We start from the raw sequence: 20,572 nt of genomic DNA on the forward strand, positions 1-20,572 counted from the left end.
TTTATAGGACTTCCTGTTGACTTCACAACCCGGAAGCAGGGAGTTAATTGCATGTCTGGTTACCGAAGAGTGCCTATCCTATGAATTCCGCGAGTCCAATTTAGCGTTTAACAGAAACAGATGATATAATCCATGGTATCACAAAGCAGTGGTACTAAACGGCCAATTTGCTGATGGATGTAGTTCCTGATAAAATGGAGCGTTCTGGAATCTGCTTGTGCGTTTTGTGTGGTCTTCCAGCTGCAGGAAAGTCAACATTGGCACAGACGCTGCCTAGCTACGCTCGAAAGAAGGGGTGGAGGATGTTTATTTTGTCATATGACGAAATAATTCCAGAGGAGGGTTACGGGTTACGGAAAGAGGAGAGTGACGCGTTTATGGACACGGTAATAACGGCATCAAATTATACTCAACTCTCGTGCCCCCAGTTCGTTGAAGGGTCCGTTTTGGACACGTACTGTTATTTAATTGCACAAACCATAGGTATAATACGTGCGTTTATTTGTGCCTGTTGAAATGGTGTGCGATCGTTGTAATTGAACTTGTATGGCACTATCCCCATTTGTTCATGTTTCCTGTATATCCCTCAGCAATCTAGCTGGAAGGCATATCGACAACAAGTGTTGCGGTGTCTGGACGCCTACCTGGAAAGTGAGAATGCGCCAGTGGGTGGTACCTGCACTAATAGGGGAGACTGGGATATCTGGGTGCGATTCGCACGGACTGCACAGGACCAGCAAGTGCTTAAATCGGCAGATGACTCCTTCCCTCAAATGTCCCGCATGAAGTCTCAGCCACTTGTCGTTCTGCTTGATGACAACTTCTACTATCCAAGCATGAGATACGAAGTGTACCAGGTGGCTAGAAAGTGTATGTCGTTTATATTATAGTCGTATGTCGTTTATATTAAGTGTAGGCTATACATTACTGCACATAAACATATTTCATAACCTTACGTATGAATTCTATTTAGCAACAAAGTCAGTCCAAAAACTTGTGCAGTGTCCTTCCTGATTACAACACAAAGCTGAAACGGTCATATATGTTTTTGGCTATGTGGGTAGCCTCTGATATTTCCTCTTGTTCATCTTTTGATACAGACTCTCTCGGCTTCTGTCAGCTGTATCTCCAGTGTCCTCTGAACTCCTGCCTTACCAGAAACCGCATGAGGAGCTGCCCGCTGCCTGAAGAGGTCATTGTGGAGATGGCAAAGCGCATTGAGCCTCCGAACCCCCTCAAAAACCCCTGGGAGCAGAACAGCCTCACAATGACCAGCACAGTCAGCTTTTCACAACAGGACATGTATGCACCATTCAGCCATGACAATTTAAGATAGGAATCCAATTGAATCCAACAGAGGTGGAAAGTCCAGGTTCAGAAAGTAATTCACCTGCATTTGCTGATTGGTGCAGTTTTTCAGCCATGTAGAACCGATTGGTGAAATCAGCTGGCTGAGTTCATGGGTGATAGAATCGTATGGCAGGGCTTTTACTTTCTGACCCCTTGACTTTCCACCTCTGAATAGTAACAGCTTTGAAGGTAATCAGGGAAGGCAAATGCTAAGCATGATAGCTCTGGTGTGCTTTATTTGTGGAATTAGTTGTTTTATTTCATGAATGTCATAATATAACCATGGTTGTTTTCTAAACCGCATATTTAGCATTCTACTCGTACTACATCTCAATGAAAAACAGTCTGAAATTTAGTACGAGTAGGATGCTAGTATGCGGTTTTCGAACACCGCCCATGCTTTATGTCATGTACTGAGTATCTGTTTCTGCCCTCATCAGGGAGCTGCTGATTCAGTTGCTTGGTGCTGCATTGGAGAACCCATTAACTCCTATCCAGGACAACACAGACCAAAAGGCAAAGCATATTTTATGTCTTTAAACTAGAACAAATACATATTTGTTAACAATAATGGATAGGTGACCATCGGTTTTTACCATAACATTTTACACATTGAGCAGACTTACACGGCTTAGATAATTTTTTTACATGACGCAATATGGGATAAGTACCTTGCTCAAAGGTGCAGTGGGAGTCATAAACACTTCCCTAACAGTTATTCTACATTAAAGTACACAGTTTGGTTTCACCAAGTTAGTATTTTAGTCTGTCTGGAGACAACAATATATTCCATTTCACCAAGATACAGATTTTAAAGGTATTCATTTAAACCGTGCGGAGTTATGAAATAGCGAGTTGGATTTATTTTTAGATTCCGCCCACACAACGCACAGTGGAACACAATGGAGTCTGTGCTGTTCTCTGTGCTATAGGAGGCCGCCCGGCAGTGCTGTGCTTCCAGTGTCGTGCACCAGGCTGATCAGGCCTGTCGCCGCCTCGTGTCCCAGGCCATGAAGGATGCCAAAGGTACAGTGAGTCACACTCTGGTCCCGGGGAAAAGACTCGCGTCGTGAATGAACATTTTGATGGAAAATGGTGGGCAGTGGACAATCATAAGATACTCTTTTAGAAATGTATGGACTCAAAGAGAAGTGATTTTTTTAACCATGGTCCTGTAGGCAAACTACATCACCTGGTTTTGATTTTGGATGAATTGTTCAAATCAGCTTTTATCACAGCCTCTACTGAAGAAAAATTAGTATTAGTGACTAGTTTCCACCTTAATGTCACTGTATAGTAAGTCGAATGGTTCTTCGGTAATTATACATGTCCAGAATGTCAAGGGGTTTGAAATTATGGAATATAAATACTCTAACAATTCTACATTTCTTTATTCACAGAATGTAAATGGACTGCAAGGACCATGAGGAGCCTGGCTGCAGAGCTAAACCAGCTGAAGACAAAATTCCTGGAAGACTTACGAAAACAAGCTCTCCAAGGCTATCCCACCTGCCCCGGGGAGACCGTAAATATGGAACTGGTGGTAAGCAGAGCAGTTGGTGTATTTGACCAGCAGAAAGAGGACATCATAAGAAAACATGCGACAGAACCTGTGAAACCATTATGATGTTCCAAAGTTGCTCATCAAATGAAAAGTGTTTGATGTCCTGGACTCCCTCAGAACTGTATTTTTTGTATTAAATATTCTTGCAATTTCATGAAGTGGATTTGTGTTATATTATTTCGCATTTAATCAGAATGTGCAGTAAATACTGTGCCTATATGTAATAAATGGTTGTGTATAAAACAGCACACAGAAAACAGATTAGAAAGTTGTTTACTTGGGATGTACAAAACGCAGAACTCTGTTTTTAAAAGACATTAGTTCAGGTTACTCTAACACAAGTTGTGTTTTTACAATTACAATATATTGAGCACAGCACAATTTTGCAGCGGGTGTCGTTCCCTGAACAAAACCGAAAAGCTACCCGTTTTCCCCTTACCAGATTTATATTGCTGAGGGAACAGCAGCCGCATTTCAAAATGGTGTTATGCACACACATATAACATTCTATATATTAAAACACTACTGAAGGTTTACTCATGACATTACAGTCTCAAAAAGTGACACTTCACTTCCAGGCAAAATAAAAAGGCTCTTGATGAAAATACACATCTGCACGTTACAAATAAAGAAATCTCTAGTCTCTTGAATGTAATGCACATCTCCATGTTCCATCCACATGTTAGAAGTTAACAGCCACTATGATTTTTCTACTTCAAACTGAATCAGCACACGCTGGTTAGACAACATTCTGAAACCAGAACAATTAAGAAAACCTGGTGTCTTTTTTTAACCAAAATAACAAAAGTCCATTTACTTACACAATGGGCCAGATTCACAGACACAAATTAAGCTCAGCCCTGAACTAAATTGAGTTTTGTACAGAGAACCTCTATTTAAACTGAATTTACTCAAGGATTGGCTCAATCTGTCTGTGAAACTGGTCCTACATTTACTTTGAGTCAAGGCAAGTAATAACAATAATCTCAGTCTTAGTACTGGTAATAAAGCAAAGGTGGCCTTCACCAAATTTGCTATGAAATAATAAAGGCCTTTTTTGAAGATGTGCTTACAATACTCAAACTGGCGAATCACCCGAGAAAGTCAGATGACCCTAGAACTAAATAAATATACACAATCTTTCCATTACTGCATCCTTCATAGTAGCAACATTGAACAGGTTTTCTTGTACAAGTTACATCATTTAAAGTATCAATTGATGTGTGATTAATCCAATAAAAACGGCTTTCTTTTAAAAATGATGTGCAAGTTAAGTGCCATCGGTTTAACAATAACTATCAGAAGTTATGGGTGTCTTCACTGGCCTTATTTTAATATTAACCTTGAATACAATTACCATAGGAGGGAATCTTGCTTTTTCAGTAAAAGATATATCTGTTATAAATGTTTAAAAAAGTTTTGGTTGGTTTGCCAAATTATCCACTGCATTTTACTTTGATCAAGTTGATTAGCTGGCTCAAGTCATATTTCCCCAAATATATTTTTCAGGTTATGCTGAATCCTAATCAGTACAGCTTTCTTGCAAGACTGTGCTAATATTAATCCACACTTGTTGACTGTTCCAATAAAAACAACAATCTTCTGTTGTCTTGTTCCAGTAGGAGTGAAATAACAAAAGTTGTTAACTCAGTATAAGTATAGTTCTATGACTTTCAGTAACATAGAGCAACAAACAGTGAACTCATTTTATTTTCAAGAGTATAAAAAATTGAAATATGCTCATGGACATTCAACACAAAGCAACAATTACTGAGGGATTAATCTAGCAAGAAAAGCAGAGTGACAGGATATAGCATTACCAGAAAGCACAAAAGCTTCAACAGAGCTACAAGTCTAGAACTTGTAATCACAACAGAGAAATGTTAGACCTTGGATATCCACATAGATAAACCAAGTATTGCAGGTCTCTCAATGAGGTGGAACGGCCAGCTGAAGCACAAGCTCTTAGTGCAGTGACCAACCCAAAAATCCTGAACCAAATACTCAGCTGTGGTCAGGATAATGGACCGACAGACATGAAAGGAAAGATAGTCATCACGGTTTCATTTCAATAAACTGTTCATCTTGTAACAAAATTCAAGGCAAGGAAACATGAAATATGTAACTTTGTTTTGGAGTTTGCTGACCATAATTTGACAATAGCTCATTTGCGTTTGGAGAAAAAATATATAAAGAATTTAAGGTGCAGTAGGCAACTTTTTTCAACCAATTGCTGCTAAATGACCTTGATAAATGTGCAGCCAACAGAATGAGATTTTATTTCTCCTAAATTTGCATTTTTAAATGACTCTGTTTTTAAACTGGATTTTGTTGTTTGCAAACAAAATTATATCACTGCAAGTGACGAATTTAGAAACCTCCAAAATCCTGCTGATCCAAATTCTCAGAACGTGTTTTCCCAATTTCAGTAAACTCCAGTTGAATTTTGATTTGTATTTCAATGTTGATGCAATGTTGGGACTGAAAACTTGTATACTGCACCCTTAAATAGATATATTTTTATTTGGATAGGAAAATACGGAAATAGGAATAGGATAGGAAAATACGGTACTTCAAGATGTAAGGTTGATTTGCACCAACTACAAAGTCTTATAAGCAGGTCAGTTCCATTTTGTACAACTAAAAGATTTTTATGTTTTGTATCTGCCTGGTAACATAATTAGCAAAATAAAAAATAAAAAATCATAAATATATAGCTTGACGAGTCATAAAACTTTTTACAACTGAACAGTGACAGTTATCGCTGAAGGCTTTTTAAAAATAAAAGTATGGTTATCCAGTAACCCACAGAGGTTTTGGGGATATTAAATACAAAATGTAAAACCTATATTTAGCTTGAACTAACCCCTTATGGGCGGATGCGACCTGCGCGTTACATCTCCCTAACAGACGGATGTAGCGCCAGCGTTGTATTTGATCATATGACCGTTTTTCAAGACACATGACCGTTGAAATGCGTTGTGATTCCTAAGCCTTTCTATGGGTTTTCTATGGGGTGCCTTAGTCCATAATGGGTTAACTCACTGAAGGTTCAGAGTTATGTTCACACATCTGCTTCAGGAAATTCCTTCTGTAATAAAAGTACCACCAAAAATATTATTTGGTAATCTGTATACAAACCAAACAAACATAAATATCTTTAGAGGGCTGTATATAAAAGAAATTTAAAAAAAGTGTACAAGGTACCTGATACCATCACATCTATAACATCCAATCTTTTTTTCTCTCCAGAAATGTGTCAGCATTACTTGTGTGAAAGATTGGTACAAACCAGTATAAGAACTGATAACAAACACACTTGATCAAATGTGCAACTCATTATAAATACGCAAACATATACAACTGTTAAAACTGCTGATTGTAAAGAACACTACAGTGATTCAATAGAGGTGCTACAATGCTATTAAAATATGCTATTTAAAAAAATACTTTTAAAAGGTTTAGAATACTTTGGCCTTGAAATGATGAGTAATTCAAGTTCTTAAAGGCTTAGTTTTTTGTGTTATGTTCCTTGGCTAGCTTCAATCTGTTGAATTATTCGGCTCACAACATGCATCTAATGATTACTAATATGGGACACATGACGATGGAATCATCTTGAAACAGTCCAATGTTAAGGGAGTTTTATTATGAAGTGTACTGTAGAACAAACACTAAAGTGCTACCAAGCAACTTCAAAAAGGCAATATTATTGGAGCCTAGTTATCCAACCTTGTGTGGCAGAAACTGGAGTGGTTTAGATATAACCTTGAAGATGAACTCACAAGACTCAACTTTTCAGAATATTTTATATTCTGAATATGATCCATATATGTATATATATATATATATATTCATTAAATTTTTTTCCCAGGATAAGTTGATGCATTTTCACAAAATGCTAATTTGTTAGCTAAAACAGAGCTAGCTTCAGCCTAACACATGGATCTACAGAGGGAAAGCTATGTCCTTCACCTTGATTGACACATTATAAATATTGAACAGGATGTTCAGGGAATGTTTCTTTGTCACGTCAGGGTTCAGCCTGACATGACCCCCAAAAAGTGGGATGAAACTGGTTTCTTTGCTTTAACCTGGTTAAAACAGTCGAAACGCAATTATATATTTGTTATACAGCTGAAATTCTGCATGGCTAAACACCAAATTTCAGCATACATTCACTTGTTTAAAAAATAATTTTAAAAAAGAATGAGCCTTTTGAACATTCCTGTGGAAATATATCCATTAAGAACTTAATTTAATTCTCCGTAATTAATATATATCCATCGTATCTGTCCAGAAAGATAGAGTGTTTTGTGTTTGTTGTGTTAAAGCCAGATAAAAATATGGTGATTACTGTCAATCATTTACTTGACCACCATGTTCATGCAAAAGAACTTATAAAATTGCCTATGAACGCAACATTTAACTCCGGGAGTCCCCATAAACCCCTTGCTGTCAGTCACAACACATGGATCCCAAATGCCTTTACAAGATCAGTCTCAACACTGTTAAATAATTAAGAGATAAGTTTCTTTGTGAGTGTATATAAAATGTGTCATTGTAAGTTCCTATATGATCTCTTCTATAATGCAACAGGTGTTTAGAAATGCACTCTTGTGATGGGTGTTCACACTGTGAGAATGTGAATACATGGGCCACTCCGGTATAGGTACTGTGCGTTGTGCTACATCTTAAAGACTGGAGACAAATGTTTGCGTCACGAGAGCCACTTTAACAGTCTGTTCTTCTGTTAATGGTTTCTTTTGACTGGATGTCAGGAGCAACAATCGCAGTCGTCACCAGCGGGAACATTGTATTGTTTAAGCTGCACTCTGTGCTTAGTAACGCTATTCCCCTAACAGCCATTTTGGATGATACATCCTCGTGACTGAAGACACCAGATAGGGCTTGGGATAAGAGTAATGGTTCCCCTATTCTCTCACCTGATTTCCTCATACAGAGTAGTTTCCCAGACTTAAAACCAAAACAGGTTGAGGCTGTTTTTTTTGTAGTTTGTTTCTCGAAAATACAAAACAAGGAAATGTTTCACTTTCCGTATTAAACCCTGAATAAAACCAAATCTCCCAATTTAAAAAAGCCAAAAAAGAAAAAAAACAAGTAATAAAAAAACCCAATAAATTAAGCTTCTTTCTTAAAAAACAAAAGAAAAACAACCTGCTGTCACTGGGTTCCTCCGACCCCGTGCAGTCACTGTTTATGCTGCCCCCGGGCGAAGTGGCAGGCGAAGTCGTACTTGTTCCTGCACTTGCAGCCGCAGATATTGCACTGGAAGGGGTTCTCATAGCCGTGGCAGCCCATGTGGATGGTGTAGAGGATGTTGTCGGCGAAGTAGGTGTCGCAGTGCTGGCAGCTGTGCAGCAGCTGGGGGTCCCCGGGGGCCGGGGCGGGGGCAGGCGTGCTGGGCTGGCTGTTGCTGATGCTGGGCGTGCTGGTTCGGCCGCTGTGCTCGCTGCTGGGCCCTGCCGCCGGGCTGTAGGCCCTGTGCCCCGGGGGCCGGGGCTCCGGAGAGGTGGGGGTGGAGGTCTGGGGCCCTCCCCCGGACGTGGACGCCGGGGCCCCGGGCGGAGGCTGGAGGAGGAAGGGCTTCTCGTCCTGGCACGACATCCCGTCGGGGGACGCGGGCGTCTGCGCCTCGGAGGGGAGGCTGGCCAGCTGCCCGGCCAGGGTGGACAGCTGGTTGAGCGGGTTGTCGGCCAGCATGTCGTGGCCATCCCTGGAGCCCTTGCCCATGCCCTCGTAGGCCTCCGGGTGCAGGTGAGGCAGCTCGTGAGAGAAGTCGTTCAGGTAGTCGGGCTTCTGCACCACCATGGAAGGCGGGCTGAAGTTGATGAGGAGCCTCCGGCCGAAGCCCAGCGAGCCGGTCTTTTTCTGCAGGACGCTGAGCATCTTCTTGTTGGACAGGGCGGAGCGCGCGCCCTTCATGGGCAGCAGCTTGTGGCGGCGGCGCCGGTGGTGCGACAGGTTGCTGCGGTCGCTGCAGCGGAAGGAGCACAGCTCGCACTTGTAGGGCTTCTCGCCCGTGTGCGAGCGCATGTGCGCCTCCAGGTGGCGCTCGTACGCCGAGGCGAACGGGCACAGGTGACAACGGTGGGGCTTCTCTCCTTCCGTGGGAGAGAACGGGAAACGTTAGAATGCGGAAAATGCACCGTGCAAGCTGAAGTTCTTTGAAACAAAACTATTCGTGACATAACATAATTTGTTACTTAGCCCATGATTTATCCAAAGCGATTTACAGTTGATTAGACTACGCCCGGAGCATAGGTGGGCAATTCCAGTCCTGGAGGGCCGGTGTGTACGCATGTACATGTGAAGTACATCTTCAGTATACAACTTCCATCCATCCATTATCTGAACCCGCTTATCCTGATCAGGGTCGCAGGGGGGCTGAAGCCTATCCCAGCATACATTGGGCAAAAGGCAGGAATGCACCCTGGACAGGTCGCCAGTCCATCGCAGGGCACACACACCATTCACTCACACACTCATACCTACGGGCAATTTAGACTCTCCAATCAGCCTAACGTGCATGTCTTTGGACTGTGGGAGGAAACCGGAGTACCCGGAGGAAACCCACGCAGACACGGGGAGAACATGCAAACTCCACACAGAGAGGCCCCGGCCGACGGGGATTCGAACCCAGGACCTCCTTGCTGTGAGGCGCATACAACTTTATACTTCATAATAATCCAAGTATAGGTATGCCAAGTATACTCCTTTTTCACATGACAAAGGACTGTAACCACAGAAGGGCTGAATGATTGACCAATGACAGAACGGCAGTTTACTGGTACTGAGCGTGAGCCAGGCCCGTTACCTGTGTGGATCCGGATGTGCTCGATGAGCCGGGCCGTGCCCTTGCTGGCGTAGTTACAGTACCGGCATTTGAGCTTGCCATCGTACGTTCTCTCAAAGCCGTCCACCAACATCCCTGCCCCATCCTCCAGGGACACCTCCACAGACGGGTGGTCTAGCCCGTTCTGGTCATTCTCTGTCCCGGCTGCCGGTAAACAGAACATAGGTCTGTACTCTACACTATCTCCTTCATCTCCATCCTCTGACTGCGGACCTGGAACATAACGCCACTCACATGTGATGCTGGAGATAATGGTTTCTGACACGGCAAGCTTCAAGACCCAAGTTCATTCCAACCGCAGTGAGATTTGTTGTTACAACGACAGTTCACTTTCTAAAAATTTTCACAAATATTATTCTACTGTGTGCTTTTGAGTGGCATAAGTTTCGTATACAATGAAGGATGCATTAGATATTTACATCTATTTCTAATGACCGGCCAGATTTAATGAGTGGTATACACACATATTTATGAGTTTGTTTAAAGCAAGAGAACACATTTCTATCAACATTTCTCAAGTAACTTATATATACACCAATACTGTATAATTATGGTGTGTATTAATATCATTGTGTTAATCTATCCAATGTTTAATGGGTGCCAAAAGCCATTACACAATTTCAATCTGAAATTCCCATTCATTAATACATATAAAACTGGTTGAAACAAATCCTAATTGGCTAGGCCTACTTAGTTTTCTGTATAACATTTGTTATTTGTTGAGGAATGCAACAGTCAAACTTTCTATCAGCCAAATATACTGGAATGGGATAATATTTTTCAGATTGAGGTGAAACCCAAACAGCATTTATTTATTAATTAATTAAAATGCACAAAAAATATATATCTAACCTCCTTGAAGCACTTCTGGTTCTTTATCGCCAACCACAGAACCTGAGATCATGTTGACGTGGTGTGTTTGCTGGGTCAAATACTCCTGGAAATCCTTCACGAAATCCAGTGGCTCTGGCTTTTTTTCTCCCATTTTTTATCACAGCACGTTCTCTTTCGGTTTCCGCTATGGTGGCACACCTATCAATAAGCATCACAAAAAGGTTTATAGTGAACTTGAGGCAATAATAATAATAATAATAATAATAATAATAATAATAATAATAATAAAACATTCTGTACCAACTAATTTCACACCAGCGCCAAAGCTCACACATGGCAAACATTTGGGGTCCTTTCATGAAATCATTCAATTTGCCTGTGGACTAACCCCCCCAACACCCAACCTATCCAACGTATACTCACATACTCTAGAAACACTATCCATGCAATGCCATATCCTAAACCAACCCATCCATTTTTCCCCCCCCCATTTTATTACTTTTACTTTTGCTCCTCTTCTTTCCCATTTTCCATACTATCCATTCAAGGCTCCAATCAACAACCACCCACTTGTCCTCCTGTCTATCTGCCCGTTGGCCTGCGTGTTCATATGTATGCACAAGTCACTCTTTCCACACTTTATAATTCTTTTTATTATTATTCTTTATTTTTCCCCATTTACTGTTATTTTTAGTGACTCGGTCTGTTTTCTTTTACCCTCCCCTCAAAGCCTTCATACTGTTTTCTTCCTTGGCTCTCTCCCTCTGCTTCTCCCTCCCTCCCCCCCTCTCTCTCTCTCTCTCTCTCTCTCTCTGAAATTTACCAATGTATATATATGTTTGTTTTTGGATTATTAAAAATAAAGTTGACCTCCCAAGAGGGGGGGGGGGGCTGGAATATAGTAAAAAAAAAATTAAAAAAAACATTCTGTACCACACCCATGTGAACAGGGCCGTGTATTTGTAAACACTGAGTTAGCGGAGTTATTCATTCATTATGAATATTTATTGTATTTAATAATGTACGATAAAATATAGCTATCCATGGCAATACATTCTCTCAGTGCATCATCATCTTATGTGACAGAATTAAGTATTAACAAATCTCAACTTTATTAGTTGATTTTGTAGTAATATAAATAAGGACATCGTTTCCAAAAAATGTGTCAACAATCCAAGTTTGTAATTTCGAAATAACTTAAAATTGGTAGCTGACTGGATAATACTAGTGCGAGAAATAGCCAGCTAGTTTACAATTCTTTGAAACAATTTCACTTGGCTCAAGATTTATCCTAATAGTACCCAGCTAGCTAGGTACCTATCGTTACGATAGCTACCAATAGAACGATGAGCAGGCATCATAGAACAAACACACCTCACCAGCTAGCTAGCTATTTAACCAGTTAATATAAAGTTAGTAAAATGCCTGGTCATTGACCAAGCTACTTTTTAATTAAAACATTTAACTAGATTATCGCCGTGTTACGCTAGTGTAACAACATAACCGTGTTGTGAATGGCGGTACTTTGCTTGCATCGATGATTGGAAACATAACGAGCTAACGTTAGTCTACCTCTAACGGTTAGCTAGCTAGCTAGCCGGTTAGCTAGCTAGCTAGCCAGCCAGCTACCATCGACAAACATGATATAGTTAGCTAACTAAGGGGGTTGGCTAGTGTCAGAAAATCTAACATTAACTGTAAAATGGCTAGCTAATTAGATCAGCGAACAAAACTACACCAATTTATCTAACGTTAGATCGTTACAGTTTGTACACGTATTAATCAAATTTACATAGCTCGGTAGAAATACAGTAATTTACGTTAACGTTACCTTCGTGATTCAATGTTTACACTCCAAAGCTGCTCACAGCATCACTAACAACACGGCCAGAGTCAACCGCTGAAATCCAGTATTTTTCCATATAGGTAGCTGGGGAAGACTCTCAAATGCAGTAAGAGCTGCATAGAACAATAGTGCCAACTGTTTTAAATATAAATATTCGTTTTTTGCTGAAGTAGGTAACACTAGCAATTTTGCCTTGGCTTTTAGCTAGCCACCGCCACCTCATAAACACAAAGGGGGGAAAAAAAACCATCGGAAAAAAAAACATTTGATCTTCCGTGGTGAAAGGTCAGCGCAACAGCAAAATAGTTCCCATTTCCGGAGCACATGTCTGCGAAAAAGCGTTCCTGGCAAGAAGGTCAATACATTTGGAAATGTTTTGACAGTATACCATTTTTAAAAAGGCCCACAGAAATAACTAGTTGCAGTGGGGGTGATGCGGGACTTCCTGATAGAGAGTAGGTGACAGACCTTGATGGAGACACATCATGATATTTGATGATGTTTTCTTTGGTTGTCAAACCAGTTTGGTTCAATTTGCAGTATGCTATTTTGCAGGCGCAAGATAGACTATTTCCCATCGAGGTCTATATGAATTGGAGCTATTTCCCCTTACTTCCATGGCTTCACTGTGTGGCCCCCCTCCTACTTCCCCCCCCCCCCCCTCCCCTCTGTTCTCAGAACCCGTATGTAAACAAGGGAAATATGGCTACCCCCTTGAGCAGGATCTGTGGGAAGGTGAGGGTATCGGTGATATAAAATTACATGACAAGTTTATTATTCATAAGTGAATGATTAACCTTCTGCTTCAAAGAAATGCTAGATTTTGATTATTTTACAGGGATAACTTAAAATGATCTCCGAGTCGTAGCTAGCTTTCTACATAGCAGCGACTTGGCAAGGTAGCTGCTAGCTAGCCAGCTTCCCAGCTTCCCGCTGACTGTAGTCGTAGCTGAGGTTATCGTGTCCACATCCGGCTATGTGTCAACTTTTCAGGTAGACAACGTTGAAAGTATACTACTACTAGATGATGTTAGGTTGCCCTAATGGTACAAGCTGTTAGCTAGCACAAGATATCTAGGGGCTATACTATTTCCCAAACGTATGATTTAATTGCATTTCGTTTTGAGCTGTGAAAATGGGATATTGTCTAAAGAGTAGACAAATTCCAATAAGAACGCAAAGTGTGTAATGAATACATCGCATCACCTGAACTTGAATACAGCTCGGGAGGCATTTGTACCGACCATGGTGTGCGAACCAGTTGAGGCTGCAGCAAGGGACGTCCCGGTCCGTGGCAGAAGCAGCGACGGAGCAAGGAGGTGTAGTTTCTGGAGCTTACCCACCGTTGCAAACCTTCTCAGAAGAAGAAACTATGATGAAGGAGGCTGGTGAGTTTTGAGTACTGGAAAATTCAAAGGGAAGAATTATTTCTGGCTGTTCAGTTAAGACTGCAGTCAGAGCATCATGGAGAGGGAGAAGATCTCTATTGTTATAGTCCCAGTCAAAGCTAATTGTTCTACAAAAATGTTTTGTTGTTGCTGTAAAGCATTTCATAATGTCTTAGGTATGTATTTGTGGTCTTTAAATAAGAAATTCCTATTCATTTTAGGGGATTTCATGTTTATAGAATGGTGCAACTAACAACAAACTATATAGCATGCAAATGTTTGCTAACATGATTGTTAAATGTCCTGAAATAACTAGCAATGGACTCATTTGTGTACTCATGTTATTTGTAAACAGTCAAGAAATTTGCACAAGAGCGCATTGCCCCATTTGTGTCAAAGATGGATGAAAACTCTTCCATGGACCAGGTTGTGATAGATGGCCTATTTGAGCAAGGGGTATGGTACCTTTTCATTGTTAAAAGAGTTTAAATAACAGTAGTTCTGTGTAACTTAAATCCTGTAAAGCAGCAATGCTTATTTGTCTGGTTGGCAAGTTGTTGTGAAAAGCACCCCTGAGTTTATACTTTATTAGAATTTTGAGAGAGATTATGAGAGATTATGATTACAATTATTTTTTGTCTAAATGCTCAATTTTGTAAAATGTATTGTGGATGCAAATGAAAATATAAGTGCAAATGTAATGGACAGCAAAGTTAATTTGTTCTGCAAATTTAGAGCATCCTCACTTAATACAATATGTTGTTAGTACCCTGACATCCCCTTGCCACTCCCGGCTCCCGATTACAGCTGATGGGCATCGAGATCGACCCAGAGTATGGTGGAACAGGTTCTACCTTCTTCTCCTCCATCCTGGTCATTGAGGAGCTGGCGAAGGTGGACCCCTCCATCTCAGTGCTCTGTGACATCCAGAACACGCTGATCAACACACTGGTTTCTAAGCTTGGCACGGAGGCCCAGAAAGAGCAGTACCTCTCCCGGCTCTCCACAGACACGGTGAGGAGGAGGGCGAATTATGAATGCACCTGCCTCAGGACTGTCTACTACAGAGTTTCCTCCATGTACTTGAGTAGCCTATTGGTTCTGATTATGTCAAGGATTGTTGAGGTACAATTGAGGTTGTACTTAATGTAAGAAGTACATCTTTTCAGTGCACTCATTAAACCATAAGGCTAAACAGTGGTTTGGTGGAAGTTAAGGTTTGTAGGCATAGTACAGTTGTAGCTTGAGCCATAGATGCAGCACATCTTAATTGTCTTGATATTTCAGCAAGTTCTCAATATGGCTAGCTGTTACTGCTGCAGAATAACTGCTACTGGATGAATTTGAATTGATTTGATTAATGATTTGCCCTGTAGGTTGGAAGCTTCTGCCTGTCAGAAGCTGAGTCGGGGAGCGATGCGTTCTCTTTGAAGACCCGCGCTGAGAAACACAAGGACTACTTCCTCATTAACGGCTCCAAGATGTGGATCAGCAACGCAGAGCATGCTGGGGTCTTCCTGGTGATGGCTAATCTGGACCCCACGGCTGTAAGCGACTCCCAGAAACACCAGATTGGGACAAATCCAAGCACTCTGCCCCTGAAAATGGGGATCAGGGGCATGTTAAGCCTCCCTTAAACTACCAGAACCATGCATCAGATTACCAAAATACATTTCACTAAGGCCTGCATTTCCAAGGCTGGGATTTTCTTGGCATACTGTTTAATCAGAATTCCTGTCAGAAATAGATTTTATTCAGGATGTTGAAACACAGCCTTCTTTCACTCAAGGGTATTCTTATCCAGTACTCACCCTGTAGTTCTGTTTTACCGCCAGGGCTACAGAGGAATCACCTGTTTCATTGTGGACCGGGACACAGAGGGGCTGGAGATCGGCAAGAAGGAGAACAAGCTGGGACTGCGTGCCTCCTCCACCTGCCCCCTCAATTTTGACAACGTGAAGGTGGGCACCTTGTCCAAAAACATTGTGGCTATGAGCATGGGCGTAGATTTAGGAAGGGACAGTAGGTACATGTCCCTACCACTTTTGGGGCGACTGTTTAATTATCTATAACATTAATTTCTAATAACAGATTCTACGTTTGTGAAACTATTTTATCGCTCTGCAAAGTTCCCCATTTTCGCTACTTTTTCACATTGGTTTGGCAGGGTAGAGCCTCAGTTTAGTAAAGTTAGCTAACGTTAGCATAAGCATACTGGTGCCAGTCAGGAGCAAGAGTAATGACTTGAAATGCAGTAATCCCTAACATCGCTCCTGCTACAGGTTCCCGAGCAGAACATTCTGGGGAAACCCGGACACGGGTATAAGTATGCCATCGGAATGCTGAACGAGGGCAGGATTGGGATCGCAGCCCAGGTGAGTCACCATGTGGGCAGGTATCTTAGCTTCAGTGCCATCTGGCCTGGGTCAAGAAATTATTATAAATACTTTCTCTTTAGAAAGGCTAAATGCTGGTAATTTTTAGAAAATGTGCCCACACGATCATGAAAGTTTTTCATAAGATAAACCAAATGCATAATAATACAAAATAAGAATATTTATTTTCGTAATTTTTACAGGAATTTTACAGGCGTCTGAAAGTTTCACAGTGCAGTGTTGTCTAAAGTACGTGGGATAATTACCCAGTTCTGGTGATGATTGACCCTGCTTGTGGATTTGGAGAAACCCTTTCCTCTAATCTCAGTCGTTCTGCCTTGTAGATGTTGGGTTTGGCCCAGGGCTGCTTCGATCATGCAGTTCCTTACACCAGGCAGCGGGTTCAGTTCGGCAAGCGGATCTTTGACTTTCAGGTAACCCTGTTTTAAATATTCAGCCAGAACCTTTTCTTACAGAACATGTATCTCGGTGGAAACAGTTAAGAGGAGTTTCGGCTCTGGTTGAGAAAATGGACAAAACCAAGAGAACTTATAAGGTTGAGAGTGCTATATGGTAAAAAATGGACACTGATGTTTTGGACTTTTGGAAATGATTGTCTACGTGGGCCTTGTTTCCGTCCCAGGGCATGCAGCACCAGATCGCCCACGTGGCCACCCAGCTGGAGGCCGCCCGGCTCCTGACCTATAACGCGGCTCGCCTGAAGGAGGCCGGGAGACCCTTCATCAAGGAGGCCTGCATGGCCAAGTACTTTTCTGCTGAGGTGATCCGCTCCGCATTAGCAGACCGACATCGCATCTCGTTGCAGTGCCCTCACTTGAAATGTTCATTTGCTGGTGTATCCATCAGGACGTGTAATGGGGCCATAGCTTTGCTTGACTATTACAAGCCTGCTAGGTATATTTGTCATTTGATCCGTAGTTTCAAACACAAAAAAATGAATACGAGCTGTATTCATAATGTGCTCATGGTACAAACATCACATAGTTTTAACTTGTTTTAATTTTCATTCATTTAAAAAAATGTTTATGTTTATATTCTTTTTTTTATTCCTTAGGTTGCAACTTTGGTGACTTCGAAATGCATAGAATGGATGGGAGGGGTGGGCTTCACAAAAGATTACCCCATTGAGAAGTACTACAGAGACTGCAAAATAGGTGAGTGTGTGTTTCATATCGGCCTGTGGGAGGTTTTCTGGTGCCTTTCCGTCTTTTTGTACCGTCCTAAATGGTTAAAACATGGTAAGTGTTCTTTCTTTCTTCCCTCCATACATTGAATCTCCTCCGGGCTCTAAGAACCTTTGCATTCTCTTGCGGGGCCTGACGAGACCAGCTCAGAAGCTGAACCTGCTCGGCAGAATGGCAGCTTCTTACAGCCAATGTTTTGTGCTCCCAAGTGCATCTGGTTTGGCATTCTGGGCTTGTATTATCTCTTGACTGTTGTGACATTACAACAAGCTTTGTGGCCTGTGCCTATCAGATGGGAACAAAGCATTCTGGGATACGGCAGCGTGGGAGCCTAGTAACTCGATGCCGCCCCTCTGGTATATCATTGGCTGACGAATGGGCAGAAATGGATGGCAGTTAATGCTTGTCCAAGCCAGAGGCTGTCGAGGTAGAATGGTAGCTTTCCTTTCTTTAGTTTCGGAGTGACCTGAAGGATAGAGTTCCAGTCTTTTCAAAACCATATCTTTTTTTTTTAAGCAGAAAAACGTGCACTTTATTTGTGTCAATTGTTGAGTTAAAATTGGATTTTTTTAAAGGTGAACGCAAGTTGCTTCACCCCAACCGCTTAAATGTATATGAATAGGCTTATATTGAAATCTGTGTCCTTTTCTGTTCATTTCTTTTCTTTGTATATATTTATACTTTGGCACTCATTGTTCCTCGTAGGCCTCTTGATTTATTGTGTATTTCATAAATTATTAATATGTTACATCTTATATTCTCTTTTCCAGGTACAATTTATGAAGGCACTACTAATATCCAGCTCACGACCATGGCTAAGTTCATTGACCAGGAGTATGACCACTGAACTGTGTGAGACTTGTTGTTTTCACACTCGCTGCTTTTAGAAAAGAAATAAAGCGGGCTTCGGAGTGTGGGAAAAACACTTTTAAGAAGTTGTGTGTTTATGCTGAATATCGCCGTGTGGAACGTTCGTCTTCACAACAAGCGACAACTGTTTAATCAAACATATCAATTACCGTGTGCAGTAGAGTTGATTTCATCATATTTCAGCAGTGCACTTGGATTAAATGGTTTGTTTCCTGCTGGGTGGGGATATCCAATGACTTGTTTTGAAATTATACTGGTGGGACGTGTGTGCAAAATATACCAATATGTCTTGCTGCTATCCCGCTAGCTGAATGTAATTGAATATATGTCCAGCTATGCTAGGGGGCTACTGTTTGCTGTTTGACTGGTAGGGAACCGCAAGCAATGATGATGTTACTGATTACTGGCACTCTGTGTCAGTACATTTTACCCCATAATTCCGTTCTAGATCAAATACAGAATAGCTTGAATTTGTTCATTAGTACAATAAGGTAGTCCTTGAAAATCTGTTTCCTTAAACTGCAATTGTTACATTGAGAATATGAACATAGCCTAAATAGAACCATGTTTTGTTTGAGTAACTGACTTATGGTACTGTTCCCCCTTTTCCTTCCTGTGATTTTGTGAGTAACTGTAATGTAGAAAATCCGTTTTCTGTCCATATGGCTTTTACAATGTTTCACTTGTGTTGTGTTCATATGTTTCCAAATGACAAGATTGCTCTTTTGAGGTATGATCGAGACGCATGAATACTTCAGGGCAGTTTAATCATATAAATGCAAATACAGGTCTACGCATGACGAGATTAGCATCTGATGTCCCCGCTCAATGTCCCTCATGTAGTTCATTCCTTCGGTTCTCTGGTTGGGTTCATTTCAGAACTTCTGAATGGGACAGTGCCTTAAACCCAGATGATTTTTTCTGTAGCCACAGCGCCCACTCCACACCCCCCAGTTTGAGAATAGAGACAGAAAGCAGCAGGTGAGCCACATGCCTTGATACCTGACCAGTATGATAGCATTGTGGCCTTAATGTGAGCATAGAGAAATGGAGCTGCAAAGACATATTGCCTGTCTTCCTGGGTTAAGATCCTTTAATCGCATTAATGAGATTGTTCATCATATTGGAAACATTTGAAATGAAAATATTTCTCTGTCCATTTGATAACATTCTGTACACTCTTATTGTCACAGATTGATGGATTATTAATGAATGGTCTAAAATAGTTTCAAAGAGGTATTTTAACACCGTAGATCAGAAACTTCCAATAAATAAAGAATATTAAAATGTATTTATGTTTTGTTTTTACTAAGGTGAATAAGACCTCGAGCGGATACACATTGACTGTTGAAAAAGCCATTTTATATAGCCTTATTGTTTACGCACTTCCAGATGAAAATACTGAACAAAAGGCTGCCCTTAGTTCAATACAGTATTATTTGAGAATAAGGGACATTCAATTAAAATAAAATAAAATACATATTAAAAAAATATTGTCACTGCAACATGACACTATCTCAAATATTGTAAAATACTTGAACCTGTTTTCCCCTGGGTCTCAGGGGGAAGAGTCCAGACTGTCCTCTATTTTGTGGTAATGAATGACAAGAGCTACGTATTCCAGGACTAGGGGATTCAAAATATTAGTTTGCTCTATGAAAGATAAGTTATTTATATGAAATAGAAAATGAATTTCAAGAATATTCGTTTTTTAAAGAGAACCAGAAATCATTAAGACCTCATTTTTGACATAATTATTGACCACAGTTGCCAGCAATGCACCCAAATGTCGGGAGAAAAACTGGAATTGGGCATCTGATTTAGATAAGCATAGTTGCGTGATATTATAAATGATTATTAATACGCTGTTTTATGGTCTTTCTACAAAGACTTAAGTGGTTTATTGTAAATATTAAGAAAAAAAAATCTTATCAGTAGGGCGCATGTAAACATGAAGAATGTTAGAACCAATATGGCACTATTGCTCAATAGCAATGTGAACATTAGACACTAGGTGGTGCATTATGTCAGGGTATGGTCTGCTGGAGTGGATCATACAATGGCAGCGAATGAATTGATCAGTTCAAACAAAAACAGTGTCTAAATACATAGAATACATAGGCCAAAAAAATTGAAATGTCCATTGTTTCCATTTCCATGGGAAAAAACTTAAAGAAGTGTTCGAATATTGCATTATGCACAAATTAAGAAATATTAATTTGACAGTGGATGCATGCATTCCCCACCTGCAGTGCAGTACCAT

The 20,572-nt window shown here is 40.9% G+C and overlaps 3 protein-coding genes across 5 annotated transcripts; 2 read left to right on the forward strand and 1 right to left on the reverse strand.

Moving 5' to 3' along the window:
• Window positions 1-35: 35 nt before the first annotated feature.
• LOC133121487 (L-seryl-tRNA(Sec) kinase-like) lies at window positions 36-3,068 on the forward strand. Its single transcript, XM_061230681.1, has 6 exons — window positions 36-386; window positions 591-870; window positions 1,101-1,302; window positions 1,791-1,866; window positions 2,283-2,376; window positions 2,751-3,068. The coding sequence occupies exons 1-6, from the start codon at window positions 174-176 to the stop codon at window positions 2,975-2,977; spliced, it is 1,092 nt and encodes a 363-aa protein (XP_061086665.1). The 5' UTR covers window positions 36-173; the 3' UTR covers window positions 2,978-3,068.
• A 103-nt stretch (window positions 3,069-3,171) lies between these two features.
• On the reverse strand, window positions 3,172-13,046 carry LOC133121486 (zinc finger protein Pegasus-like). 3 transcript variants are annotated; one of them, XM_061230679.1, is made up of 4 exons: window positions 12,940-13,046; window positions 10,644-10,823; window positions 9,753-10,004; window positions 3,172-9,039 (listed from the first exon to the last, which is right to left on the reverse strand). In XM_061230679.1, the coding sequence occupies exons 2-4, from the start codon at window positions 10,774-10,776 to the stop codon at window positions 8,126-8,128; spliced, it is 1,299 nt and encodes a 432-aa protein (XP_061086663.1). In that variant the 5' UTR covers window positions 10,777-10,823; window positions 12,940-13,046; the 3' UTR covers window positions 3,172-8,125. The 3 variants fall into 3 exon arrangements, with proteins under 3 accessions (XP_061086663.1, XP_061086664.1, XP_061086662.1); XM_061230680.1 differs by lacking the exon at window positions 12,940-13,046 and adding an exon at window positions 12,457-12,683 and having other exon boundaries at window positions 9,753-9,935; XM_061230678.1 differs by lacking the exon at window positions 12,940-13,046 and adding an exon at window positions 12,457-12,683.
• Window positions 13,047-13,145: 99 nt separating this feature from the next.
• On the forward strand, window positions 13,146-19,600 carry acadsb (acyl-CoA dehydrogenase short/branched chain). Its single transcript, XM_061230676.1, has 11 exons — window positions 13,146-13,206; window positions 13,694-13,859; window positions 14,215-14,315; window positions 14,667-14,873; window positions 15,236-15,406; window positions 15,695-15,820; window positions 16,142-16,234; window positions 16,579-16,668; window positions 16,878-17,015; window positions 17,310-17,409; window positions 18,210-19,600. The coding sequence occupies exons 1-11, from the start codon at window positions 13,174-13,176 to the stop codon at window positions 18,284-18,286; spliced, it is 1,302 nt and encodes a 433-aa protein (XP_061086660.1). The 5' UTR covers window positions 13,146-13,173; the 3' UTR covers window positions 18,287-19,600.
• The last annotated feature ends 972 nt before the right edge of the window (window positions 19,601-20,572 follow it).

The sequence above is a fragment of the Conger conger genome, chromosome 2, assembly GCF_963514075.1.
Source record: "Conger conger chromosome 2, fConCon1.1, whole genome shotgun sequence".
NCBI classification, from domain to species: Eukaryota; Metazoa; Chordata; class Actinopteri; order Anguilliformes; family Congridae; genus Conger; species Conger conger.